Below are 26,829 nucleotides of genomic sequence, written 5' to 3'. Positions count from 1 at the left end.
TGAGGAAAAAACCTAATCGTTATATATATAATTTGTGCGTGTCATGTAACAAAAAGCTACACTATAAATATGATGCCGTGCATAAATATTAATATAAGATTGGTTTCTCTGTTATGTGATGTGTGATGTGATAAGACGATTAATGCATACACTGCACATATCTCCACAAGTTTTAGATTGCTTTTATTTTTCAGCTGATTATTTATTTACTTGTAAAATTTATTTATTTATTTTATAAGAAAACTTATGACAAAAAAATGTAAGTAAACCTTTATTGTCACCTTAAATTCAATAAAAGAAAAAGAAAATGAAAAGGAAACCGGTGGCAGAAGCAACATAGATGGTGGTAGTTTGCGAAAAACTTTGTTGTGTTGTTTCTGAACTCTGAAGTGTAAAGAGAATGGTAGGATTGAGTGTGCCTCAGCCATTTCTGTCACCGGTTTGCAAGGCAGCTCCTTACCCACTTGATCTCATCGCCACCGCCGCCTGCTTCCACTTCGGCCACCTTCTCCGCCGCCGCGCCACCCACCATCTCCGCCTTGGGCTTCTTCTTCATTCCTGTTTCAAGGTCCCTTTTTGTTTATCAATTTAATTGCAAAAATTGGGAGTTGGGTTTGATTGAAAATTTCAAATTATTTATCTTTTCCTCAGTTATGTTATGGGAACCGATTGGGATGGAGGTCACAAGCATCATATCGTTTCAAAAAGGTTTAATTTTTGTAGAATTTCGTTTGTTGTGATCATGTGGCGTAGTTGATCCTCCTGTTACTGGAATCGTTCTACTTTCGATGCTGATGGTGGTTGTATGAAATAGGTTATGCCCTTATGGTGTTTGAGATGTGTACTCGATTTTTTATCACTCATTAAAGTGAACTTGCTCTGTTCTGGTAGATGAAGCCTTATCTTGTGGCTTCTCAATTTTTTTAATTTTTTTTTATGTATATCATGAATTTGGACATTAATCAGAATTTGGTTTTTAACCGAATCCAATGAATGTGCAATTCATGTAGTTAAGATTGTTGTATGAATTTGGGCATTAGGTTTATTGTTTTGATATGTGGAAGTTTTCCCTGACTCCACTTTCCCCTTTTCTGAACAGAAACTAGCTCCTTTAACTCATGTGTTTAGATTGAAGGATAAGTGGTGTCAGACATGCCTTCAGCTTAATGAGTTGAATTATCTTCAGCAGTCAACTGGTGATTTGACTTCCTCATGTTCAACTAGTTTCTCTTTCTTTAATGGGGGAGGACATGGAGGCCGCTTTGGAAATGCCGGGATGTCCAACTCCAAGAAGTCTGGAAAAAATCCATTTCATGGAAGGAAATGGACAGATATTCTCCTTGCCGCCAATGTTTTGTGAGTATTAGCATATTTCCTTGAATGGTCTTAAGTTTGTGACTTATAGGTATGCATATGTTTGTGAGCTTGTAAATTCCAGCAGGTTGTACAATCACTTTTGGTTCTTTATGTTGCTTTGGATCTTTTCCGATAAACTTCTCTCTAAACATTTATGAGAGGAGAAAATAAAAAGGAAAAATGAAATTAGTTTCTCCTTAAATTAAAATCAGCTTATTCACAAGTTAAAAAACTTATTATGGAGAAGTTAATGTGAGTTTTTTTTTTTTTGAAATTAGCTTATGTTATACGTAAACTAATTTTAGTTTTTGGAAAAACTTGTATCATTTTTCTTTTTTATTTTTTTCTCCTAGAAGTATTGATGAAGAATTTTATCTAAACAAACTCATTATCTAATGTTACTAGCTGATGTTATACTACTTTAGCAAATTTACATACAACTTGGCAAGATGACTCATTATTAACTAATTATTTCCACAGATTTTATATTGCACAACTTGCAACCCAAGGCAAGCTATTATTGTGGGGAGCGAAGGTAACTTTGCAAATAAGAATATGAATATATGTCCTAAATTTTGTGGAGTCCTTACTTGTGTGCTGTGTATGTTACCAGATAAACAGTCTCATTGACAAAGGACAACTTTGGAGACTTGCCACATCTTCCTTTTTGCATGCAAACGTTGGACACCTTTTGGTCGGGTTTGAATTAGTTGTTTGAAGTTTGTTTGTTATGCCTGGTTTTCTTAATCCTAAATTACTTCAAATTCTCTGCAGGTAAATTGTTATTCCTTAAATTCAGTTGGTCCCACTGTGGAGAGCTTCTGTGGTCCTCGAAGATTTCTTGCAGTTTACTTTATCTCCGCAATTGCAAGTAACTGCTCATATTCTTTCTACCATAGCCGATGATATTGCTTACCTCCAAGTATTCTAATTCTTTAAGAAAATCAGGTTCTGCTACGAGTTACTGTTTCTGCAGAATGCCTGCAGTAGGTGCATCAGGAGCGATTTTTGGACTAGTAAGTTCTTTCATTATTTTATTTGTCACAAATTTTCTGTACCATGTGCCTTATAGGTGAGGTCTGAGGTGTGTTTATTGTTATACTCGTATATAGATATGACCTAAATTGAAGTTAAATGGTATGCAATCTAATTTGTAGTTTTGACTGAATTTACATTTTACATGCTTAGTTCCAATTGTTACTGTTTCTTTCACAATATCTTGCTCTTTATTTCCAAGAACACTCACCGTGTATCCACCTTAAAAAGATAGGGTAAAATAATATAGTAGTTGACAACTTGACTCAATGGAATGACTGTTGAAGAAGCTGAGGATTCACCCTTGTGGTCTTCAACCCCGGTCATCCTTTTATTTTTTACTTTTATTTTTTCCCAATACCCATCTCTCTCAGACAAATGCTTATCTTGGTTTGAAGATGTCCATATAGAGAAGGTAGAAAACTGACATGTTGCTCTTTTTTGTTATTATCTTTTATTTCTGAGGAGTTGTAATGATTCAGGTTGGATCGGTTGCTGTATTTGTGTTGAGGCACAAAGACATCGTGGGAGGTGGTAAAGAAGGTTTACAGCACATAGCACAAGTAATTGTCCTCAATATGGTAAGTGTTTTCATTCCTGGCGTTAGCAGAACTGAAAGGTTTTTAGTGTCCGAACTACAGGAGATTTAGACAGTTCTCGGGTGAATGAGTTATTACTCATCAGTTAGGGTTTATTTTCTCATTCCCTTAGTAAATGATCTCTAATCACTTCTGATTCTGCTAAATTGTTGCTTTTACATTAATATGTGCTCTTAATTAACCAGTAAGCAACAGGGTATTTGCTAGAATTTTGTGTACAAATCTGCTTGTATAATGATGTGTTGTATGCTTGTATAATGATGTGTTATATGCTTCGTTAAGCAACTGTGTTGCATGCATACGGGTACGGTAGTAATGGTACCGTACTGGTTATGGGTATGGGATACGTGAGTTTTCAAATCTAGGGATTAATGTAATTTAAAAAATTATATTTTTAATTATATAAATCTAAGTAAATTGTATAAATGTTAAAAAAAAAATCACAAATAAACAGGACACATGATTATAATATCATTCTTAAACTATGATATCACACTTTAATTGTGATATATCACATTTGAGGGGAATGGTTGATATGCATAATATTTTTACTTTCTTGATAATCTTAAATTGAGAATCTTGATTTTATTTCCATGTTTAAACAGAAATGTAATTTTTTAGGAATCATTTTTATCCCACTTTCCCACAAAAATTCTCATGGGTTAGAAATCCAACTTTTCCGAATTAGGAAAAAAAATTTATGGATATAAAAGATCATAGTCCTTTTTTAAAATAAAAAATCTCTCTCTTTCTCCCTCATATTTCTCTTTCTCTTTCTGTTTCTCTCACTCTCACTCCCCCTCTCTTCCTCTCTCTCTCTATCTCTCTCTCTCTTCTTCTATTTCACTTACTCCCTCTCTCTGTCTCTCTGATTCTCTCTACCCCTCTCTCCCTCTCTCTCTCACTCTCACTCTCCCTATCCCTCTCCCTTTCTCTCTCCCCTCTCTCTCTCTCCCTCCCATATCTCTATTTCTCTCTCTCTTTCTTATATCTAATTATTTTTTTAATCTTGTCAATTTTAATAATATTATTAAAGTCTGATTTATTTTTATAGTTTAATGGTATTTGTTAACACTTATTTATTTATTTATATTTTTTTTATTTGAATGAAATGAAATAATATATTTTTATACTTGTTATTTACTATATAACATTTATTTTTTTATTTTTTTTGTTGAATTCTATATTTTAATAATTTTAATTGTAAGTTTTCAAAATAATTTGGTGTCATATTTGTAATAAAATTTGAGTAAATAAATATATCTAATGAGTTTATTTTAATAAAGAATATTTTTTGTAAAAAATATTTATATATTTAAGAATATATTATTGTAATCAAACATGAAAATCTTTAATTCTCATAAATTGTATATGAATATTCCCATAAACATTTATGAGTAATCAAACAGATTTTAATTATTCACATAAAATCACAAATCATGATTCACAAGATTTGTAATTCACGGGATTTGTAATTTCCAAGAATTGTGATATGTATGAAAAAAATTCTCCCCTACTAGATGCCCCCTAATAGTTTCAATCTCTTCTTTTCCTTGTCCCCTACTAGATGCCCCCTAATAGTTTCAATCTCTTCTTTTCCTTGTCCATCATCTATGAAAAGAAGAATTGTTTCTAACTTTGGTTCATCAAGAGAAAGAGTAATAACTTCAAAAATCTCAACTCATTTGAAGGGGTTGACATTTTGTATCCCACATTTTGCTCTCACTCTGAGTATAACTCTTGCTTTTTCTTGACAAGAGACAAAGATCTGTATGTAAAAAACCTAAATATTTAGCTCTTTTAAGATTAATCCTATTTCTTTTCACATAATGTATAAAAGAATATGTGTTCTAATTTCTCTCACAACAAGAAGATGGTGATGGTTGTGAGAGAAGTTTCAATGCAACAGATTGAATTTTGGAGAATGTTGAACCATACTAAAATATAAAAATTGTATTGTAAAAACATCAACAATGAGTTGAACAGATTAACATGAAAACATCATATAGTTGAATAGATTATTTTGGACATTGAAGATTAATTAGAAGTACATATGGTGAATGAAAATGTAGACGAGTTGTTTGTTGTGTGATGTTACTCTTGGATGGAAATTGAGATTTGAAAACAAATAAAAATAATAAAAAATCTAATTTTTTATTGACATATTTAGATTTTATTTTTTGGACTTAGGTACTGGCTTAATACGCACACAAAAAGTACTCATTTGTACCCAAATTAAGTACCTACTTTTTTTTTATAAAAAGAAATGTTTTGGGTACATATTAGCTACGTATCCACAAGTATCCAATTAGTACTAGGTATGGGTAAGTACAAGGGTAAGTAACTAGTATGTGTATGACATGAATTTTCGAGTACTCATGCTTCAGAGTTAAACAATGTGTGCTGGAGAAGAGTGGTGTTGTTTCATGCAATGTTGTGTAGGAACTTTTTCTACCTTCAACTTACCAATGGGACTGAGCTGTAGAAGGGTTACTGTTACTGTTACTGTGACCTACTTTTCTTGTTCTTGTGTTCTAATGATGATGACATTTCTCGTGCAGGTTATCGGACTATTGTCCACTGGGATTGACAACTGGGGACATGTAAGTATAACATTGCTTTATATATCTCATTTTCATCTTAGACTATGTGCATATATATGTATTCAAAAATGAATAAACCATCAATTTGGCCAGGAGAATGACTCTCTTTCCTAAATAATATTCTTTAGACTACTGAAATTATATATGTAGTGTCTAAAGTGTTAGAAATCATGCAACATAATTTTTCAAGTATTAGAAAATTCTTCAAATTAATCCCTAGTGTTAGTAAAATATATCAACCCATGGACTAACTTGATGAATATTCAAAACTTTAAGAACTATTTATATAATTTCTTTAGTTTAAAGACTATTTAGGAGAATGACATTTCAGGGACTAGATTGATTGTTCTTTCATTCAAAAATAGTACATCAGCTTTATATTCAGTGCATAACTATCTTATTTTCTTTAGTAGTCCTTGGTGTGATCTTGATGTTCAATTTTAATAATTAATCCATCTTAACCTAGGTTTAGTTTCTTTTCTATTGCTATTGCAATTGCTTTCTTTAACATGTTACGTTCCAGTTTGGAGGCTTTGTTGGTGGAATTGTTGCATCATGGCTTATCGGACCGGCATGGAAATTTGAATCTACGTCAAGGGATGGAAGGAGACTTTTCATTGACAGTGCACCAATGTATAAACTCTTCAAGATTAAAAGAGTACCTAAACAATGGAAATAAAACATTTTATTATGTATGGAATGGAACTCATAATAAATAACAAATTAGTACTCTTTGTTAATTTGTAAAATGATTCACACTGCTATAAGCTTCTCTTAAAATATTTAGATGGTGGGTTGCAGTACTATTATTCGATACCTCTAGCATTTTGTATACTAACAATTATTTACACAGATACTTTATTTGTGAATTGTAATTGAGTTTTTTTATTTTTATTTTTAATTTCTCCCCTTTTATGTTGCGACAAGGGATTTACTTGTATTTATTTCAAATTTTTAACTATTTCATTGAGTTAGGGCTTGGTAGACTCTACTTCGTTGATGACCTAAGAAATGAGATATTGGTAAGATTCGAAGTAACAGTTATTTTTATTTATTTATCTAAAAGTAAGTTTCAACAAGCAACTTAATAATAAAAAACTTATTAAAGCTGTAGATCACTCCATCCACTTTAGTTAAGATTACATAAATGATATAATAATGAATCATATTTAATCACTCCAGCCACTTTGACTAGAGTAATTAATTTTTTTGTCATAACTTTGAGAATTGCTTAACCCTTTTATGCTTAGAAAGTAACATGGAGATAGTTGATGGAAAATTAAGACCTAATGATAGTCTAATCAAGTATTTTAGTCATTTTTTTTATTTGTACCTAAGACACTTCATATTTTGTGTTGCAAGATATAAGTTAGTCCATCTATTTACAAGACATTGACTAATATCTTGCTCTTTCTAAAAAAAAAAAACAAAAAATTCTTAATATAACTTTTAAAATTATTTCTTACATAATACTAGGAGAATTAAGATACCTTATATCTCTATATTTTATTTAAAGAATTAAAAATACATAAATAATTAATGTTTGTTGGTTTAATTGATGTTGTACTTGATTTTTAATTCTCAATGTTTCAAGTTGAAATCTTATATTTGATAAAAAAAAATTATTTTTAATTTTTTAATAATAAAAAAATATAATAATCTATCAAATGGGAAAAATAAAATAATTACTGAAAGAAATATTTTCTTTATATTCTCAAAATCATCTTGAAAGTTGTTAATAGATTGATAGACAAACTCTCCATCACTCTTTTATTTATTCTATTCATTATTTTTTCACAAATATTTGAAGCAAACACACATCTATTTAGTAAGACTTCATTAATACTAAATTATGTTATTTATTTTAGCATCAAAATACTTATGTCAGATCAACAAAATCTTTAAAATTTTGTTCTGTCTAAATTATTTATATTTTTTTAATTAATATTCTTATACCCAATTTTATCTTCACAATGTACTCACACATATATGCATGTGTAATTAATTAATTTTCATAACATTATTTTATATGAAAAAAAAAAGAGAAAACTGTTAATTTATTTTTAAAATAACTTCGTCTAATTTTTTATAGACATAATTTAATTAAATATTAAAATATATTTTCTCAATTAATTTTTTTTTAAAATCTTTTAAATTTTGCTTCATCTTAATTGTCTATATTTACTCTAATTAATATTGTTGCATCTAATATTATCTCCATAATTTACTTGTACATATATGCACTTATATAAGTATTTTTCATATTATAATTTTACACAAAATAACTTACAAGAAAAAAATAATTTATTTATATTTTATCTTTAAAATGATTTTATTTAATTTTTTATAGACACATATTTAATTAAATATTTACATATTTTATAAAAAAAAATTAAAATAAAATCTCTTAAATTTTGTTATATCTCAATTGTCTACATTTTCTCTTAAGAGTTATGCTACACAGTCCGTTTATCGTCCGAAATTTTAAAATATTAATATTTTATAATAAATTTATTATAAAATAATTATTTAATTAAATATTTTATAATTTAAATCATTATTTTAATGTTTGGGAACGAATTCGGCACACTCGGGACACGTTACTAGTCTTATCCTTTCGCCTTCGGTTTCCTCTTCTCATCAACGTCTTCTGTGAGTCAGACATTCCATTTTCTCTCTTTTTTCTTCTCGCATTACTACTCTGTTTTCATCTTTTTATCACTTGCAAGCAACCTTTCTCAAGGTATTATTATTATTATTATTATTTTCATATTACATATAAGTAATGTAGTTCTATTCCATTGGTGTTTGGTTGCAAAGAATGTCTTTGTTTTTTATGAGTAATAGAAGAATGAGGGAAATAATGCCCACAAAATCAGACACAATAACCCCATTGTGATGCATTTTAAATCCTTCCAACTTCCATGTTTAGAATATTTAAAGGGTGCATTGCATAAACCCTAAATTTCATCGCTTTCTATTTCCTTCCGCTGTTTGTCTTTCAACCCTCGGACATTTAACCCATTCCATTCTCTCTTTCTCTCTTTCAATCATAAATTAACTGGATTCCCGTTTGAAGAAATTTTATTACTTTGTCCTTCAATTGAAAATTATAAATATATTCTTAAATTGTATTGTGAATCCTATTTACTGTTTCAGGTGAATGTAATCCACACCACTCATGGATTTGAAAGGAAATCTTATAATGAATAGTGGGTATAGTGATAGGAGATTTCTCATTGAATTCATCATCACTAACTATTTGGGACCTGATGTCAATTCACATAGTCCAAGGTGCTCTGTTGTTCAAAGACTAATGACCGGATCCCCACCTTATATCTTGAGTGATTTGGGGCCCTCGTATGTTAGCATTTCTTTCTTGGAGAGATTGTATTATTATCTCCTTAGAGATGCTTTTCCTAACCTTGTCTTGGATCTTAATATGTTTCATATGTATTTAAAGGGAAAATTAATTTTGCCCGGTTCTGACTTCACCCAGGACACTCAGCAGTTCACCAGTTTTTTTCCTTTGGATCTTCATCAACAGATATGGTATCCTGATAGCTTCAGAGTTATTAAAGGGGTTGTTTTAATTGATGATCCTTCTACATCATGCATGATAGGAGAGGATTTAAATAGATTCAGGTCTTTAACTGGTATCAGCACTCTCAAGTTAAATATAAGTGAATGTCTAGGTTTTCAACTTGGTCATCCATCAAGCAAGAAAGGTAATCAAATGAACAAAGTGCCAGAGACTATTCCAAATGGGGAATCCCAATTGAAAAAAAATCATCAAGAGCACAAGAGAAAGTATGTCGATGATACAACGCCACTAGTGCCGGAATTTCCCTATGTCTTCCCTACAAAACATAATGCCAAGGTAGATCCTTCCAAGAAAACGAGCAAATCTGATGGGCCAACATTGATGCCCCTTCTCTCAATTCCTGACATTGATGAATGCAGTCTAGATTCTTCTCTTATTTTAACAGGGACAGCCAGAAAAGGGCCATTTGGTCCATCTGTTGGTGTTGTGGATATTGGTATTAGTAAAGGGGCATACTTATTCCGAGTTTCTTTACCGGGGGTCAAGAAAGATAGCAGTATGTTTCTCTTTTTATTAAATCAAGTTTCCTTTTCCTTTCTTTTTTATTATTGCCTTTGATTATCTGTTAGAAGGGTTCTTAGCAACTTTATTAGAAATGGAGATGGCTGTTTGATGCATTACTATAGAGCCCTTTCTATCTTTGTCAAAAGTCATGAATATAAACTGAGTGCCAGTAGCTTGCTTTTGTCACGAGGTCATAATTGTTCTGTCAGTAAAGAATTTGTTTATTCGGGAAATTCTACGTGTGATCTTTAGAACTGCAAAAAATAACTAGCACTTCAAGTTTTTGTACATGTTATGAATTCTTTTGGTATTCATAGTTGTTATGAATACTATAGACGTTTATGTATATTAGTCAGAAGTCATGAATATTAACTGAGTGCTTGTAGCCTGTTTTTGTCAAGAGAAATGTTAGTAATACTCTCTATCACACTCTTTTAAACACTTTCTAATTGGTTGAAATTTTTTGAAAAACACAATTTTGTGGGTCTCACATCGTATTTAATGACCCCCTTCCTGATTTTTAATAAATTTAAACCAATGAGAGTGAGTGTGTTAAGAGAAGTGTTGCTAACACTCCTCTTTTGTCAACAAATCATAGTTGTTACAAATTTGGAAAATTTTATGAGTAGTGCTGTTGAGAACTGCAAAAAATACTTAGCACCTTACACAATGAGGATAAGCCTAGGTAGTGAAGATCGTAGGAGCTGGTAATGTTATGTATTTTTTTAGTATTGGTGAGAAGTGAGAACAGCTATTCATGGCATGTCAGTGGTGTAGGAAGACCTTCAATAAGAATATGAAGTTTTATGCTGTGAGATTTCTTTTAATATGTAAAAACGTTCAAGAACGGCTAGTTCTTGCAATGAACATGATATTCTATTGTTGTGAGCTTCCTACTACTAGGAATTCGTTTTACCTTAAGATAGTGACGTGGTTGAAATGTGACAATTTTCAAATGCATGTGGCTTCAAGGTCCTTATAGTATGATCTGCCTCAACTCATCTAGTGATAAATTTATAACTCCCCTAAGGCCCTAACCTGTATGCATGCATTTCATAAAGATTCTTTTCTAATTAATGATTTATCATCATACTTTGTAGCAGATCAGTTCAGTTGTGATATTGAATCTGATGGGAGGGTTCAAATCAGAGGGGTGCTAACTGGTGGGAGGACTATAATGAAACAATCACGCATTTTTCAGATGAATACTCGGCAGTTATGCCCTCCAGGACCATTCACACTTTCATTCAGTCTTCCGGGACCTGTTGATCCAAGACTCTTTGCTCCTAACTTCAGGTCTGACGGAATTTTTGAAGGAGTTGTAGTCAAGCACTAGTTAACGGCCAAGAATTGGGGGTCTAGCTTTTGTGGTAATTCGAGAGTTCCCAAAGAGAGAAAACCAAGATACTTATTTTTGTGAGAAGCCAGTTTGCTTCATATGCTACTTCTGTCCTATAAATTGATGATGAACTAATTTTGTTCGTGTATAAGAATACAATGATCTAGCAAGTCTAGTAAAGAACTCGCTTCTGTATGCAGGGAAACATTGATTTTCTTTCATTAAAGAGTTTAATGTGTAACTTGGAGTGTGGATTGCAGTTGCTGAGTATCATCTTTGACTCTCACTCTACCTCTTTTTTGTTGCAAAAATAGTATCAAATAATTCGACGGAAAAATATTTGTATTTAATCAACTTCAATGCCGTCCAAATCTTTCACATTCACACACAGCTACTGAGAAAATTACAGAACATGCTTTGATAAATTACATCATACAAATAGATAGGCTTTTGTCTTATTAAATTTAATTTAATTTGCATTGAAAATATTGCCAACTGCATAAATTTTGGACATTCATGAGGCATTGTTGTTCACGTAGACCCCATCACAAGTCATATTCAGCTAACGGATAATTTACTTAGAATTAATTACTTATAAACTGTCAATGTAAAGTTTTTTTACACTGATAACCAATCATATCTTTTAATAGTGTTATGTCATTTATTTATTTAATTAAATAAAAATAAAATAAAATAATTTAAAAGATATGAGTGGTTGTTAGTGTAAAATCAGTGTATGAATGATTAACTCATTTATTTATTCATAAAACCTTTTTTCTTTTCTCTCTGCTCAGTTTTTAAAATATTTTCATGCAACCAAATACAGTGTAAAGGCTCAAGAAAGTAGGGGGAAAATGGTCAGCCTCATTTCGCATCACGCTTTATGCCCTTTTTTTTGTTTCAAATATGTATATGCATTACGTACCTATATAGAAAAGTATCATTCTTCCCTACCGGTAATTAAAAATAGAAACAAGGATTAAGATGCTCATTATTATATCAGCCCTGGTGATGAACGCATATTCTGCCTCTTAATTATAGCCTGTTTGGTTAACATGAAATGAGGCCTAAAAACAACCAATCCTTACAATAACTTGTGCTGTTTATTAGCTATTTACATTCTCAAAAGTCAAAATTAATTCTATGATAGATATATAGAATTGAACACGAGAGAAGTTAAAATTTTGTGTGTGTGTGTGTTTTTTTTTAAATAAGAATTGATTCTAGGTATAAAACTTGTGAAACATATCAATTTTCATTTCTAAAGTAATTCTATTGCATCAGTACAATAAAATTTATTTTCTTTCTAAATATCATTCCTTCACACAATTAATTTTTTTAAAAACTTTATTCTTTTCAAAATCAAGTTTTTTTTCAAAATTGATTTCACCAAAATTTAAAAGGAAAGAGGGTATACAAAAATTAGGGGAGGAAAATTAATTAATTTAGGCATCAATTTAAATGTTTCAAGAAAAGAAAACTTGACCAAGATCCGACTAGTTTTACTCGCATATAAAAGACTAGAAATGTGTTCGAGAAATTGTTTGAACTTTCCAAAACGTAAAAATAGGAAACAAGAATTTATCTTTTTTATGTTGAATGAACATTTACTTGTTTATAATAACAAACCAAACACCAGGTCATTTTTTGTCACCAACCATCGTTTAACATTTCAAACCAATATTGACATGGAAGGACCAACACAACATCCTATCATTTGGTAAAATGGCATGAATCATAATACCTGATTGTAAATAAAAGCACCCTACTGACAATTTTTTTTTTTAATAAATCCCACTATTATTAATTCATTATCAAGTAACATGTCCTTAAAATAATATCACCTATTTTAGGTGCCCCGTGACTTAAGTTCCTTGCTACTTAGAGTGATTAATTCCGATTAAGACTGATCTCAAATACCTTGAAAATGATAGTACACAGCATTCTAATGTTTTTTTTATTCTTGAAGACCCTTGAACTACCACACTTCAAGGAAACATAACGAGATGCTAACAAGAAAACAGAACGACAACCTTACCACATGAGAGTATTAAGTACAACCAGATTATCTAATCTATGTCTGGCTTTCACTGTCGAGATTATCTGTAAACAAGTCACCTACACGCTATTCTCAACATGATCGAAACATTTATTTTCAGCAGAGTTTCAAACAATTATAAATCCAAACAATTGATCATGGCTATTTTCTCTTCTTACTACTTCAGTATTTCAACTTTTTAAGAAATCCTTAATTATTTATTATCCAATAACCCATTGTCATGAATACCACACTATAACCGATTTTTTTTGCGAATAATCAAATTATTAGTATTTAACCATGACTGTCCATGAAAATGCATATACCGATTTACTGCTATTTCATTACATCATTGGTGTATCACCAAATATGTATGCCTACCATATGGTCGTCCCATTTTTATTACATTTATTTTAAAACTTAAATTTCATATATATATAGATTGTCTGTGTAATAAATTTGGTCAGTCATCTCTCTCCTACGGAAAATTTCCGTAGAGGATGTACACTCATTCGCCAAACTTTTCTCAGAACACATGTAGTTAATTTTTACTTTTCTATTTCCCTTTGGCCACAGTTTTCAAGTAAAAGATCTGTCAATTTAGTAGTTTTTAGAGTGTATTAAGGAGGGTATATTACAGAGTGTATTGTTAACACTCATCTGGTGCTTAACTTTGCCTACTCCATCATAGTGTTTCTCTATGAATAATTTTAATTCTAATTTTCTTCCAAAAGTAGGGAGGGGGAAGATAGAGATATACAAATGTGACTAATTTATCTCTTTGCTAGATATTACTGTAGATGTTTTACAGATTCAGATGCTCAAAGAACCCACATTTCTTTGCATATCATACACTTAATCGAAAACAAGGAATGGTTCCTCTGACATCTGAAAGCCAATCTTGCTCTGGATCATGCTGTTTGTTAGTTGACCCCTTTGGGATCAATTTCAAGCTTCATTGAATATAGAGTACTAGATGAGAGGCCTGCCAATTTTTTCTGGCTTGACCCTTTACCCACCGGAGCTTTACATGGTGGTTGCATGCTTTGAAGAGTGCAGTAAAATTAAGGCAAATTAAAATTGGACGGAATCTTCTTCCTTCTATTTGTCTGAACAAAACTTGCAAAACATCATTAGGCAGTAGTCCTTGTATGTCTCGAAGATCCTTCATCAAGCAACATCTCCATGTCAACAAAATGTGGTATCATTGAGAAAAGCAAAAGAAATTAATATCATGCAGAATCCCATTAGCAAGATTTCCCCGCGGAAATCATCACCTGCTGATGCTGCACAAAATAAAGAAAAGGGGAAAAGAAAAAGTTTTAAGAGAACATCACCATAATTCAATGAATTTATCACGTTCAGAAAAGAAACCGAGTCATCTGATACAGCAATTAACGCTTTTAAAGGTAAATAGCAACTACCCCTGCTTTGAACTTCTTTAAAAGTAACTGACATGCATGCAAGGTGATATAACTATGCAACAATTGTCCTTCGCACACAGAAATACCATGGTTGATGCATAAATAGCCCTGAACTTTATCAAATTATGTTTAAAGTCCACCTATTAAACTTCACTTCCCTTGTCAACATCATGCAAAATCAATTTAGTATCTAGATATTTTTATTAGATTATCATTTGCCATACTTATTTTCCGGTGAGAATGCTAATCTTGATTCTTGATCATAATCCCCTACTCTAAAACTATATTTAACACTGCAAATAAACCAAAAAAATAATACTGTTGAAGTGTATAAAAATACTATGAGTAACCATTTTACCAAAATGCTTAGCAGCTCCAAAAGGTAGAACAAAGACTTTTCAGAGGATGCTTAAATAATATGCTAGCATTGTGTTAATCTTATCACCAATTCCAACTATAGCCTAGCATGAGAAATGAAAGGAGAGCCTATTTGACAAGATAAACTTACAGAAAGAGGATGGAGCAAGTGACTGAGACACCAATTTTTTAGACATCTCTTCACCCTGCCGAAGCTTGGATCCAGGGGACACCTCAGCTACTCGTGACACATCAGAAATTCCCTCAGTTGTGTGGCTGGCAGAATTTGATGTAGGGGCAGCAACAGGTGAATAATTAGGGGGGTAGGGCGGTTTAGAATAAGATTTTGGCGAAGGGATTGGATGACGTACGAAGCCACTGTATGGACAGGGATCAGGAGGATGCTCAGGTACAATAGAAGGTGCAGGTGAGGATACATCACAGTCAGAACAAGGAGGTTGTTCAGCAGTTGCTGGTGAAATCTGAGAGTAAGAATGAGCACGATGTGGTGAAATTGAAGGCTCAGAATGATCAAATAACTGTAGGGATGGAGCCGGAGATGGAGAGGGAGAAGGTGAGGAAGCATGTAGTCTATTCTTCAAGAAAGAAGACAACCTAACTTCTTTAACTCTGCCGAAAACCGAGTTATCAAGGCCAAGGTTTTTCCCAGCCGAGCCTGTTATTGTTTTAGCTAATTGCTTTAATCTTTGGGGCAAGAGGCTCCCATAGCCTGGCAATACTGAAGCCTGCACCACTATTGGAGGAGCCATCGTTGAGCCATTTTCATTTGTTATTTGCACGTATACATTCTGCTCAAAAAGTCACACGGTGTTAAATATCAGAGTAATGAGCACGAAACTTATTTTAGCAATCAGTGAATATCCAACTTCTAATATTACCTCAAGCTATTAAACAAGGCGAACTATCATTCTTATTTGATTCATGATTTACACTAGGCTTGTTTGACTAGGCAAATAATGAAAAGTATAAATTGGACATGAATAAAATATCGACGGAAAGAATGTAAAAAATGGCAATGTATCTGGATTTTTCTGTATCTAAAAATACATTGTTTTCCACCTACTAAAACAGGCAGTCCTAAAATTTCATTTATCACCAACAGGATCATAAAGGCCTACCATAAGTTATCCCCTCCCAGTAACATAGAGTGCGTTTATTATCTTTGAACAAAGAATGCAAAAAATAAAGAGAATAATAATAATAATGAATAATTCTTATGGACTAAATTTGTGCTACCTTTGCACTTTATATTAAAAATTAAAAGTTTTGTTTTCTCCTTCTGTCCAAGAGTATCTCAGTAAATTATGCACAAGAAAAGAAGAAAAAAAAAGATTAATTACCATTTTTGGTCCCCTCTACTATGAATAATGAGTGATCCTTTGCTCAAATTTAGTCCCCAAGTTTTTCTAAATGTTACAATTAAGTCAAGCAGTCAATTTCTCTCTAAACATAAATAAAACCATCAAAATCTTATTTTCTACTCAAATAATTGAAGGTTCAGGACAACTTATTATTTTATCATATGAAATTATTTGAGAGGTTTACCAGTCAAAAGTTCGATGAAATTTGAAGGATTTCGTAGGATGTAGTAAATACTACAGTTTTGAAGAGAAGAAAAATTTGGGATTTTCTAATTTTTGGTAAAATATGATGCTTTGATTTGTGGATTTGTACTTTTTCAATGAAGAAGTTTCAAATAGTTTAAATAAGTTCACTTCACAGAAATTTTAAGAAAACAAGAATTTGGGTGACAAAAGGGCTTGATTGTAACAATTGAAGTAATTGGGAGACTAAATTCATGAAGAAAAAAAAATAGTGGGGCAAAAACATAAACATTGGTGATAATAGAGGGACCAAACTTGCAATCCAAAAGAAAAAGTGATAACAAGAATTTTTTGTGATTAAATTCAAGCTGAGTGTGAGTGAAATCAGAAATAGATTACAGCTTTATAGTTCTAAATTTCTATGTGAAGTGACATTTATAAAACCAAAACTGAAACCCTCAAAATAATAAGTGAATCGGATTATGAGACTGTACCTCGTCAGAGTTTAGATGCAATCCAAACTTCAATTCATCCTTGAAGTCATCAAAATTATCCAATACTTCAGATATTGAATTGTTAAGAGTAAAATTAAACAGAATCTCTGGTATCTGCCAAATAGAAGCAGACTGCACTGGTATTACAGTTAACCCTTCAGGAAACTTCAAGATCTCAAATATAGATGCATTCCCAAATATTGGTGTTGTCAAAGTCAGGTTGGATTGCTGGAGAAACAGTTCAACTAATGATGACCTCAGCACACTCAAGGACACTGGATTTATTGAAGCATTCATTGGATCAGAGAGAACACCAAACACCACGTCAGTACAGTTAGGTGTAATGCTTTGATGCATAGACAGGATAGCCACCTGTTAAGATTAAATAACTTATGAGCCATTTCCTATGTTTGAATGATAATGTTAATTTATACTTATAATTATTGGTCATTTGCATTTACAAAATCAACTTTCTTTTTCCTCCTTTTAATGATTTTTTTAGTTATTAATTGAGATTTGGTTACCAATACTTAATTATACCACTAATTCCCATTTTTTAGCTAACATTTGATCAGGAAGTGGATTGGGAGCAAGCCAAGCAAGAGAGGGCACATGGAAGGGAAGAAGAAAGAAATAAAGAAGACCTCCTAGAAGATTGTATAGCGCCATGTGCCACACTACTCACACCCGACTCCATCAAAGCTTTAGTCTTGTCAGTGTTGGGTGCCACTCTACCCACACTCGGTGCTGTCTTGGCAAAGAGCCTATGTCTTGCCAACACTAGGGGTCACTCTATCCACACTCGACACAATCTTGGCTGAGAAGCCCCCTTTCATATTTTGTGCCTACACTTGACGTGGTTCAGCCTGTGTTGGGCACCACTTTTATTACGTGACACATTTTGGCTCACTTTATCCCTCTCTCTTCAAGGGTTTTGCATCATTCATGACTTAAACGAGCTTTTGGAGTGCTGCCAGGGTTCCTTCATCACCTTCAAGCTTCTCTTTGGCTCTCCATCTTCCATGATTCATCTTTTTTTTTTTTTGTGTGTTCTTTGTGACAATGAGGAGTTAATTTCATCCTTGTTGGGGTTAGATGAAACCAACCAAACTCTCATGTAACTTGTACTGTTTATATATATGAGTGTGTCTTTTTATTTTAATGTTAGTATTTTGTTTATAATTTTAAATGCTTTTTGTGAAGTGATCAACAATAGCTTGATATTTTATTCATTAGGTATTGAAAAATATCTTTTGTAATCTTCAATTGAAACAAAATACCTAAAGGAGCTTGTACCTAGGAATAAGTTTGTTTATTAAGTATTCAAGGGATTGATGCTTAATAAGGGAACTTAGGCTCTTTCTCCTAAGGAATTAAGGTTTGAGTAAACTAGTGGATTGACATTAACATTAAATGCAAAAGAAGAATTGAGTGTTTTAAATGCATGAGTGAGGTTCAGTAAAGTCTAATCTCAACATTAACATACCATTTCATTTCTAATCTAAACCATCTTCTACATGTTTGAAAAAATACCAAAAAGAACTTTATTTTTCCTTTGCATAAATTTTATTTCTTTTACCAATTAATGAAATATTCTTTAGTCTAATTTAGTTATTGAATATATTTATTGTCGTGTATTACACAAGTCTTTTAGGAGACAATATTTATTCATCATTGACTACTTGTGCGACTAGTGTGTTTGCCATAATCGCCAGACACTGAACTAAGTCTTGAAAAAAACAAAAATATAACAGAAAAAGCTTGGGTGTAACCTTTGTATTTGGCAGAGCTATTTCACCATATATATCATATTCTAATGTTTCGATGTATGGAATAAGCTGTGAAACCGGTTTTTCCAGTCTGAAGGATGTCTGAACAGAAGCTGAAAATATTTTCAAGGAAAATAAATCATCAATAATGTCACTTGGATAAGAATTTAAATGAAGATACTGCTAAACTTAAGAGTACGCACACTGAATTATGTGTTTATTAATGGAATCTTGATTTTAGGCCAAAATTATAGTACAAGACAACAGCAAAATGTTTACCCCAAACAAAAAGTAAGTCTTTTCCTTTTGCATACACATAAAGCATCATGCACTAATTGCCACACAATTCTATAACTTCCTAAATTTGCATAGAGATATTATTCACAGATAATAATTTAGACCCATAACAACCTAAAGACACATTGCAGACAGTTTGACACTAATACTTCATGACTACTGAGTCTCAGTTTGCTTCTTATCCCTTCTCAAATAAACTTTCCAAGGTCTATCAGATAGAATCCGTAAGGCAGCAGATTAATCATAGAAACAGAGAGAAAATACATAAACTTATGAGTGAGTCGGAGTTGCAGTTGCACAGATTACACATTGATATTGCACATAACAAAGAATATGAACAACAAAAGGACTTTGGTTTTACCATGTTGGAGATAGTCATACAATGCTAAGCCATCAATGCATAGTTCTTGGACTTAAGTGGATTATATTTCATAATCCATGTTCAAATCTCTTAGGGAGATAAGGCATTTGTTGTTCAAATCTCTGGAAACCGCAGTATTCCAGGATTCCTATTGAATATCCTAATATTCTCCAACCTATGTTATAAAAATTTCAGGTAATAAAAAGTAACACACTAACACTCAGTGATGCAGCATTGTTAGGCTATTTATAGCAGTAAGGAGCTGACTACAACAACTTTTGTTTTTAAGGAGAGCTGACTACGACTTATTCAAGTTCAATATATACAATTATCTACAAATAATTATTCAAATTTCACAATAATAACTACAAACAAGTTTTTTTTCTGTATTAAAGGATTTGAAATATAAAAAGGTATCACAAATTGCCCATATTGTTTACCTGAAGGCTGAAGGGTAGAAGAACAAACTGCTCAAATAAACCAAGAATAATATTCTCTTCCTAAGTAAGGGTCTTGCTAATGAGTCCATCAGCACTTGTTAAGGGTCAACAATAAGTTAACCACTTATTAATAATTTAAAACTTCTCTAAAATAATAAATTTCCAATTCTACACAACATTAATGCATTAATGTATACCAACATTTCCATACTTATTTTAAAAAAATTTCATAAAACTAATCATCATAGCAATCAGCATTTTAAATTCTTGGTCACTGATTAAAAAAAAATTAAATTCTGGGTCCAATACAAGTGATACAAATACAAATTTTCACGACAATTCATGGGTTATGCACATTAGCATACTAGGAAGTTAAATCCAAGATAATAGGGACACGAAGTTAAATCCAAGACTGTAGTGAGTGACACACAATCAAAAAGACAAAATCGGATACGTATGTTAGATGTCATCAAAGACGGAACATTGGCATGTATCATCAAATATTTTTTGTTCTCATAACTCTTTTTTTAAGCCAAAAAAAAAAAAAAAAAAACCCTACATTTGTATTTCCAAAACATCAGACAAAACTGATCATAAACATCGGAGTCAAACTAACCACTACACACCCACCTGCCCGAGTGATTAGATATAATTCCTCGTTGAACAAAAGAAGAAGAAGAAGAAGAAGAAACTATGCAGCAATTGGCTGAAAACATCACAAAAATCTAATTTTGGTAAACAACATCATAACCAAAACCCAATTTCTTCAACCCAATCAGCATCACCCCTTCCCCCCAAGAGGACAAATATCCGATACAAGATCAAAAAGACAATTTTTTCAATCAGTCAATCGATATAACACTTAAAACAGGGAAATCAAACAACCAAAATGCAATTTTTTTAAAATTCCCATATGCCAGACATTCCCAAAAGCACCAACAAGGGAATCATTGAGAAGGGAAGGATGGGAAGACTGACCACTTTGCTTAATTACATCTTTTGCATCGAAACTATATGTGACGGTGTGTCTAGGAAGAACCCAAAAGACTGCAGAGACCAAAGCCGATACACTAAGTACGAGGAGGAAGAGACACTTGAAACTGAATGCTCGAAGAAGAACACAACAGGGTGGAGCCTCAACCTCAGTACCACCACCATGCCCTTCTTCTTGCACATGATGTTGTTGCTCATTTTTCCCCATTTCCAAAGCATCTGGAATCACCACCACATCCTCTCTCTCTCTCTCTCAAACACAACTCAACACTCAGTTTCTTAAGAATAAGAGGCCAAAGCTGTGTTCATGGGATTGGTGGCAATGATGCTCCTCACTCTCTCTCTCTAGAAAAAACCATTAAACCCACTTTCCTCTCTTAACTGTAATCTATCTATCTATCAATACTTGTAAATGTTACTCTCTCTCTCTCTCTCTAATTTTCCTTTTTCTTTTTAAGTTTTTTTATTAGGGTTAGCTTTTAGGCTACCGAACGTTGAGGGGAAGCAAAGGTGAAAGAGAAAGAAAAAGAGTATATGAGCATAAAGCCAAGGGAATATTATGTTTTCATGAGCATATTATTATCCTTATCATTATCATCTTGGGTAAAATTTAAAAGGAAACAACTATTTTACGTTTGCTTTTATTATATTTTATATGTGATAAATAAAAAAAATACAATCGATTAAACTATGGTTTCTGTTGAATGATAAACTTCAATAAACCTTAACCCATTGTGTTATTAAAATGAACAAAACAGAAAGAATGCAAATCGGCACGCGATTCACCTTCCTAGTAGTTGTTAGTGTAATCTTATTCCAATGTCAACTATTTGCTTATGATTTGCAATTTTGCATTGCCATTTTTTTATATATATAAATGGTGTCAAGAGATTTAACTTGTATCATTTAGAAGTAATCCTATTTTTTCATAAATTAAAATTGTGGTATCATCTTTTGCAGACTTGTGTAATTAACAATAATATTTGAGTGCATAATGAGGGTGCTTTTGTGTGGAAGAAGCTAAGAAATTGAGTAATTAAAAGTAGGCACGTGGGGCATTGAGAAGTGGAGAATCATATTTTTGGTCTGTAAGCCAATGAGACTGATGATATGTGGAGGTTGTAATTGTCAGAGGCAACACCTTCCACTTGATGCATATTTATTCATCCATGAGAAACCGCGTTTTCTACACAAAACTATTTATTTTAAAACAACTTCATTCACAGCTACTATATGATTTTAATTAAATTCTTTAATTTTACTAATTAACCTTTCATTAATTTATTATTTAGTGCCATAGTTTCTTTTTTTTTTTTTAAGTTGTTTTGGTGTGATCTCTTTTTATTTGGATGCCTTTAGTGATTCGTGACTATTATTTGATTGTACGTTGCACTTACTTAAAATATTAAAACCGGAACATGTGGTTAAATGTTAGGTACCAATTACTAAATATATAGTATTCTTAAAGGGTTTATTTGTATTAATAATTTCATATAAATATGACTTAATAATTATATTTTTAAATTTTAATCATGTATTATCATAATTTTTTTTGTGTAAAATATAGTCTTTATATATATTTATTAAGTATTTATCGCATCTTTTTCTATATAAATGAATGTAAAAATATATGTTTTAAAATTAATGTAAAGTTTTGTAAAACAATAATAATATAAGATATAAACTTTCTAGGTACCCAGTTATCCACAATGAAAAATTAAAGACTAACCTCTTGGAGATTTATTTAAAGGTATAAGATCTTTCAATAAATATTCTTCTATATACATATACTTAAAAATTGAATAATTGATCACGTATTTAAAGTTTTGACAAAATAATAAGGATATATAATTGATATTTTATATTTTTTTAAAATTTAATATATTCAGGATCTTTCGTATTAATTAGATTATCTCTATCTTTATTTTTTTTAATTTTATCACTCAACGATAAATAAGTAAGGAGATGATTAATTGAAAAAATATTTTATGCTCTATTGATATGTAAAATGAAAAATAAAGTGGGGCATTATTTTTACTAAAACGTCAAATTAAAGAGAAATAAGAAATTAATGTAATAAAACCTTTTAATGATGATTTTTGAAATACAAATACATTAAAAAGGCATGCGAGAACATGAAAGGGATATCATTAGGAATGTCAAATATACCTGTACTCGCAGGTAATACTTGAACTCATCCCGACTTTAAAGGAGAATACCCGGTTTGACCGAGTACGGGTACGGGTAATCTCATAGTTAACATTTAATTTAGTTTTTAAAATATATTATGTTAAAATAAAGTTATTGATGAAATAAAAAATTAATATTATTTAAATTTTTTTTAAAAAATCTAATATACTACAAGAAATATTACATATAATAAATAATATATATAAAAAAACATTACTACAAATATAATATCAGAATAAATTTATTTAATATATGTTTACACATAAATTTTAATATTAAAATATTAATATTAAATGAGATTTAATAATATATATTATATTTTACTATAATTTATATCTATATTTTTTAATAATATATTAATATATATTATAATTATAATATAGATAAAAAAAATAATTTTTAATAATAAATATTATCATTATAAAATATATTTTTTATAAGATAATTTTTTTTAAGTGACGGTTGAATTAATAAAATAGTTATATTCATAAATTTATTAAATAAAGTAAGTGAAACAGGTCTTCCCCCTAAAATAAATGTACATCTTCACCATCTCTCATTGTGGATACATATATACCCGTTAAAAAAAATTATAAAAAAAATTCCAATGTGGTGTAATACATATTTTTTTAATTCACTTATTTTATTTTGACCAAGTAATCGTACTTTGGAGTGCTTTTATTAATTTATTTCGGATTAATAGATTTTCCTATATTTATTAAAAGTAAACTTCTTAATTAACTATAAAAAAATATTTAATGATTTAACACTTTCCTTTTGAAATAATTAACAATATTTAGTATAAATACTATTGAAAATTTTCAGTAATATTATCATTTAAAAAATGTTATCATTTTATTATTGTGGAGTTTTTAAGTTTAATTTTAATATACAAGTAAATCGTCGATTTTGATTCCTGAATTTAAACACATTGTCGTATTAGTTTTTAAAAATTAAAAAAATAAATAAATAAACTCTTAAAAGTACTAATTAACTTCTATATCAGTTGAAAATTAAAAAATATATAACTAAAGGTAATAATATTAATATACATTTAACTACTAAAAAGATTATAAGTAGTTAAATTTAGAAATTTATTTGATATTTTAAATACTTAATTAACATTTTTTAAATTTTAAAGACCAATACAAAAGTATTTATCACTTTCAAGAACTATAATATTTTTTACTCTTTGATAATATTATATAATATTATTTTTGTATTTATTTATTTACTTATTAATTAATATTTTTTATAATAAATAAAATGATAGGAAGAAATTTACATAATGTAAAAATTATTGTACGAACTAATTAAATAATAATTTAAATAAATACACTAATCAATAATTATAATGATATATGATAGTTTAATTGTTTGAGTGACCTAAAATAAATGGTATGATCAATGTTTTAAACCCCGGACCGACCCGGCCGGTCGGACCGGTTGGACCGGAACCGGTGGTCCAGCCGGTCCGAATCTGAAGTTGGATCGGTTATGCAGTCGACCCGTTTCAAACCGGATTGAACCGGTCAATTTTTCAGTTCAACCGGTGAACCGGTGGGTCAAACCGGTTCAACCACTTTTTATTTTTTTTATTTTTTAAGGGACCATAAATCACAAAAAATAATAATGAAAATTGAATCTCTTAATGAAAAAACAAGGAGTCTTATTAAATATAACAATGACTACTTGTTCTAATATATTTATTTACAATATATACAACTTAAATAACTTTTATAGTATATTATTAATTTTAAATTATATATTTAATAATTCAATATCTATGTAAATATTACATATATTATTTTGTGATATTAATTGCAAGCATATTATATATGTACATATTATTTATATTTTTAATTTGTATTAATATACCGTTTAACATGTAATTTTTTATGTATTTTTTTACAAAATAAAAATAAAAATAATTTTAAATAAGATAGAAAAATTTAAATTTAAAATAAGATATGAATTTATTAAAATTTATAAGTATAAATATATTTAATATGAATATTTTTTAATAAAAATTGAGTCATGCGGTTCAACCAGTGACTCACTGACCCAATACCTTAACCGGTTCGATGACTGGTCCGGTTTTTAAAACTATGGTATGATAGTTTCGATACACAACTATACCATTGTGCATTGATTACTGCTATCTTATCCCCCATCTAAATGAACTCCTATCATTTAGTTTTACCATGTTTTTGACAAATCAACAAGATAACTTATAAACTAAAAAAAAATAAAAATGTTCTGTCCACTCATTTAGAGATAAGAACAAACCCAACGAACGAGCTCTCGTGATAATCTGGAATCTTGCAATTAACAAGCACAAAGATAGCCAAAAAAGTGTAGCATAACTCACATTCCATTAGGATATGGTTGGTACCCTTTTTTTTTTCTTCTTAAAATAAAGTAACGACACCTTCATTAATTAAGAAATAGAAATAATGTTGCAGACACATTGTTTTTTTGTCCAATAATAAGTTTTTTCTTGCCAATGGAGTAAAACAATTCCAGTTTTAGAACAAGAAGAAAGATGTACATTTACTCTATGCATACAAAGAAACACACATCAATAGGAACAATGATAAAATGTTAGTTGGGTCAAATACGTATTTTCTTCTCACTAATAAGAAGTGTTTTTTTTTATAAGCAAAATAAATTAACGAGAGTACAAGAGGTATCTCAACCCTTTACAAAATACAAAGTTACCTAAATAAAATTCAACGTAATCCATACAAAAGATAATCACCAGATTGTAATATCTACTACCATTACAAAACTAGAATCATAAAATGTCATCTAATAATCAAATAAGTTCAGTAATCAGAAAATCAGATACAAAACTAACATCATGGTGTGTACAGAATCAGAAAGAATCATTATTCTAGAAGTTAAGGCAAACACCAGGGAAAGAAAACCATGCTGAAAATGGGTAAAAAAATGACTTATCTTTGGTCTTAATCCAACTCCAGCTACGTAGTTTGATTAATTCCACTAAATCCGTCACCACCTTGTCTTTAAAAATGACATCATTTCTAGCAAGCCACAAAGACCAAATTGTGGCTAACCAAACCACAGACCACCTCATCCTATCTCTACCACTGCATCTAGGAAATCTAATAAAATGAGCAAAATTTTCATGACAGGAATTGTGTAAAACTGTTGAAACATTAAACCAAGCAAAAATAGATAACCATACAGAATATGCATAATAACATCCGAATAATAGGTGAGAGGTATTCTCCAAATCTTCACCACACCAAGCACTCGAAATATTAAAAACCTTCCGCTTAATTAAGTTACATTTACTTGGTATCATATTCAGCAAGGCTTTCCAAGCAAAACCTGATACTAATAACAAGTGTTTTTTTTTTTTTTAAATTTTTCAAAAATAATTTACTTCCTTTTGGTTTTCCATAAATAAAAATGTGTTGTATGTACTATTTATTTCATAAATAAAAAACTAAAATGAGACCATTTTTTTGTTGTCGTGAAAGATAAAAATTCATATTCGACATATTTCTATTAAAGAGTAATATTGCTTATTAGGAAAAAGATAGACGAAGGCATATATATATCATTCATAATGATTTCCGTCAAATACTCTAATTTGTCTTTTTAAAGTGTACAAATGTATTCGTGTAGCATTTGTGTGTTGTTTCTTAAGAAACAGCAATACTCTTTAATACACGAGAGGTCAAAAGGAAATGATTTATTTTCAAGGGACTATTAAAAATAAACAAAATCAATGGCATGTACAATAAATGAAAATTATATTTTGTAAATACGTGAAAACAAAATAAGATTGGGAAAATTATTGAATAGTTTTCAATAATTTCCAATTTTTAT

General features: G+C 30.6%; 3 protein-coding genes across 7 annotated transcripts; 2 read left to right on the top strand and 1 right to left on the bottom strand.

Annotated features, from left to right (window-relative positions):
- The first annotated feature begins 249 nt into the window (after nucleotides 1–249).
- On the top strand, nucleotides 250–6,494 carry RBL10 (RHOMBOID-like protein 10). Of its 2 annotated transcripts, XM_083067621.1 has the most exons (10): nucleotides 250–568; nucleotides 652–708; nucleotides 1,100–1,356; nucleotides 1,837–1,891; nucleotides 1,970–2,050; nucleotides 2,131–2,227; nucleotides 2,305–2,372; nucleotides 2,874–2,972; nucleotides 5,552–5,593; nucleotides 6,117–6,494. In XM_083067621.1, exons 1-10 carry the CDS (start codon nucleotides 401–403, stop codon nucleotides 6,270–6,272), a joined length of 1,080 nt encoding a protein of 359 aa, XP_082923747.1. In that variant the 5' UTR covers nucleotides 250–400; the 3' UTR covers nucleotides 6,273–6,494. The 2 variants fall into 2 exon arrangements, with proteins under 2 accessions (XP_082923747.1, XP_020221451.1); XM_020365862.2 differs by lacking the exon at nucleotides 652–708.
- A 1,656-nt stretch (nucleotides 6,495–8,150) lies between these two features.
- On the top strand, nucleotides 8,151–11,299 carry LOC109804457 (HSP20-like chaperones superfamily protein). Of its 3 annotated transcripts, none has more exons than XM_020366285.3 (3): nucleotides 8,151–8,245; nucleotides 8,753–9,693; nucleotides 10,802–11,299. In XM_020366285.3, exons 2-3 carry the CDS (start codon nucleotides 8,775–8,777, stop codon nucleotides 11,035–11,037), a joined length of 1,155 nt encoding a protein of 384 aa, XP_020221874.1. In that variant the 5' UTR covers nucleotides 8,151–8,245; nucleotides 8,753–8,774; the 3' UTR covers nucleotides 11,038–11,299. The 3 variants fall into 3 exon arrangements, with proteins under 3 accessions (XP_020221874.1, XP_029128322.1, XP_020221875.1); XM_029272489.2 differs by having other exon boundaries at nucleotides 8,183–8,336; nucleotides 10,805–11,299; XM_020366286.3 differs by having other exon boundaries at nucleotides 8,183–8,336.
- Nucleotides 11,300–13,841: 2,542 nt separating this feature from the next.
- On the bottom strand, nucleotides 13,842–21,284 carry LOC109803451 (uncharacterized). Of its 2 annotated transcripts, none has more exons than XM_020365033.3 (5): nucleotides 20,764–21,284; nucleotides 18,691–18,800; nucleotides 16,919–17,290; nucleotides 15,011–15,668; nucleotides 13,842–14,243 (listed from the first exon to the last, which is right to left on the bottom strand). In XM_020365033.3, coding segments are annotated over exons 1-5 (1,365 nt in total). In that variant the 5' UTR covers nucleotides 20,987–21,284; the 3' UTR covers nucleotides 13,842–14,241. The 2 variants fall into 2 exon arrangements, with proteins under 2 accessions (XP_020220622.1, XP_020220621.1); XM_020365032.3 differs by having other exon boundaries at nucleotides 13,842–14,364; nucleotides 20,764–21,282.
- Nucleotides 21,285–26,829: the final 5,545 nt, after the last annotated feature.

Source organism: Cajanus cajan, chromosome 1 (genome assembly GCF_000230855.2).
Source record: "Cajanus cajan strain Asha chromosome 1, NIPB_CcT2T_4, whole genome shotgun sequence".
Classification (NCBI taxonomy): Eukaryota; Viridiplantae; Streptophyta; class Magnoliopsida; order Fabales; family Fabaceae; genus Cajanus; species Cajanus cajan.
This window is presented reverse-complemented; position numbering and strand designations above follow the sequence as displayed.

Excerpts from the sequence above, each read along its gene's own strand:
- RBL10 (XM_083067621.1), top strand. The coding sequence starts at position 401 with ATGGTAGGATTGAGTGTGCCTCAGCCATTTCTGTCACCGGTTTGCAAG. Across the intron at positions 709-1,099 it reads CATCATATCGTTTCAAAAAG|AAACTAGCTCCTTTAACTCA; the intron begins GTTTAATTTTTG and ends TTTTCTGAACAG. Across the intron at positions 2,228-2,304 it reads CTTTATCTCCGCAATTGCAA|GTTCTGCTACGAGTTACTGT; the intron begins GTAACTGCTCAT and ends TAAGAAAATCAG.
- LOC109804457 (XM_020366285.3), top strand. The coding sequence starts at position 8,775 with ATGGATTTGAAAGGAAATCTTATAATGAATAGTGGGTATAGTGATAGG. Across the intron at positions 9,694-10,801 it reads GGGGGTCAAGAAAGATAGCA|CAGATCAGTTCAGTTGTGAT; the intron begins GTATGTTTCTCT and ends CATACTTTGTAG.
- LOC109803451 (XM_020365032.3), bottom strand. The coding sequence starts at position 20,986 with ATGGGGAAAAATGAGCAACAACATCATGTGCAAGAAGAAGGGCATGGT. Across the intron at positions 17,291-18,690 it reads TAGCTCTGCCAAATACAAAG|GTGGCTATCCTGTCTATGCA; the intron begins GTTACACCCAAG and ends TAATCTTAACAG. Across the intron at positions 14,365-15,010 it reads ACTTGCTCCATCCTCTTTCT|CATCAGCAGGTGATGATTTC; the intron begins GTAAGTTTATCT and ends TATTTTGTGCAG.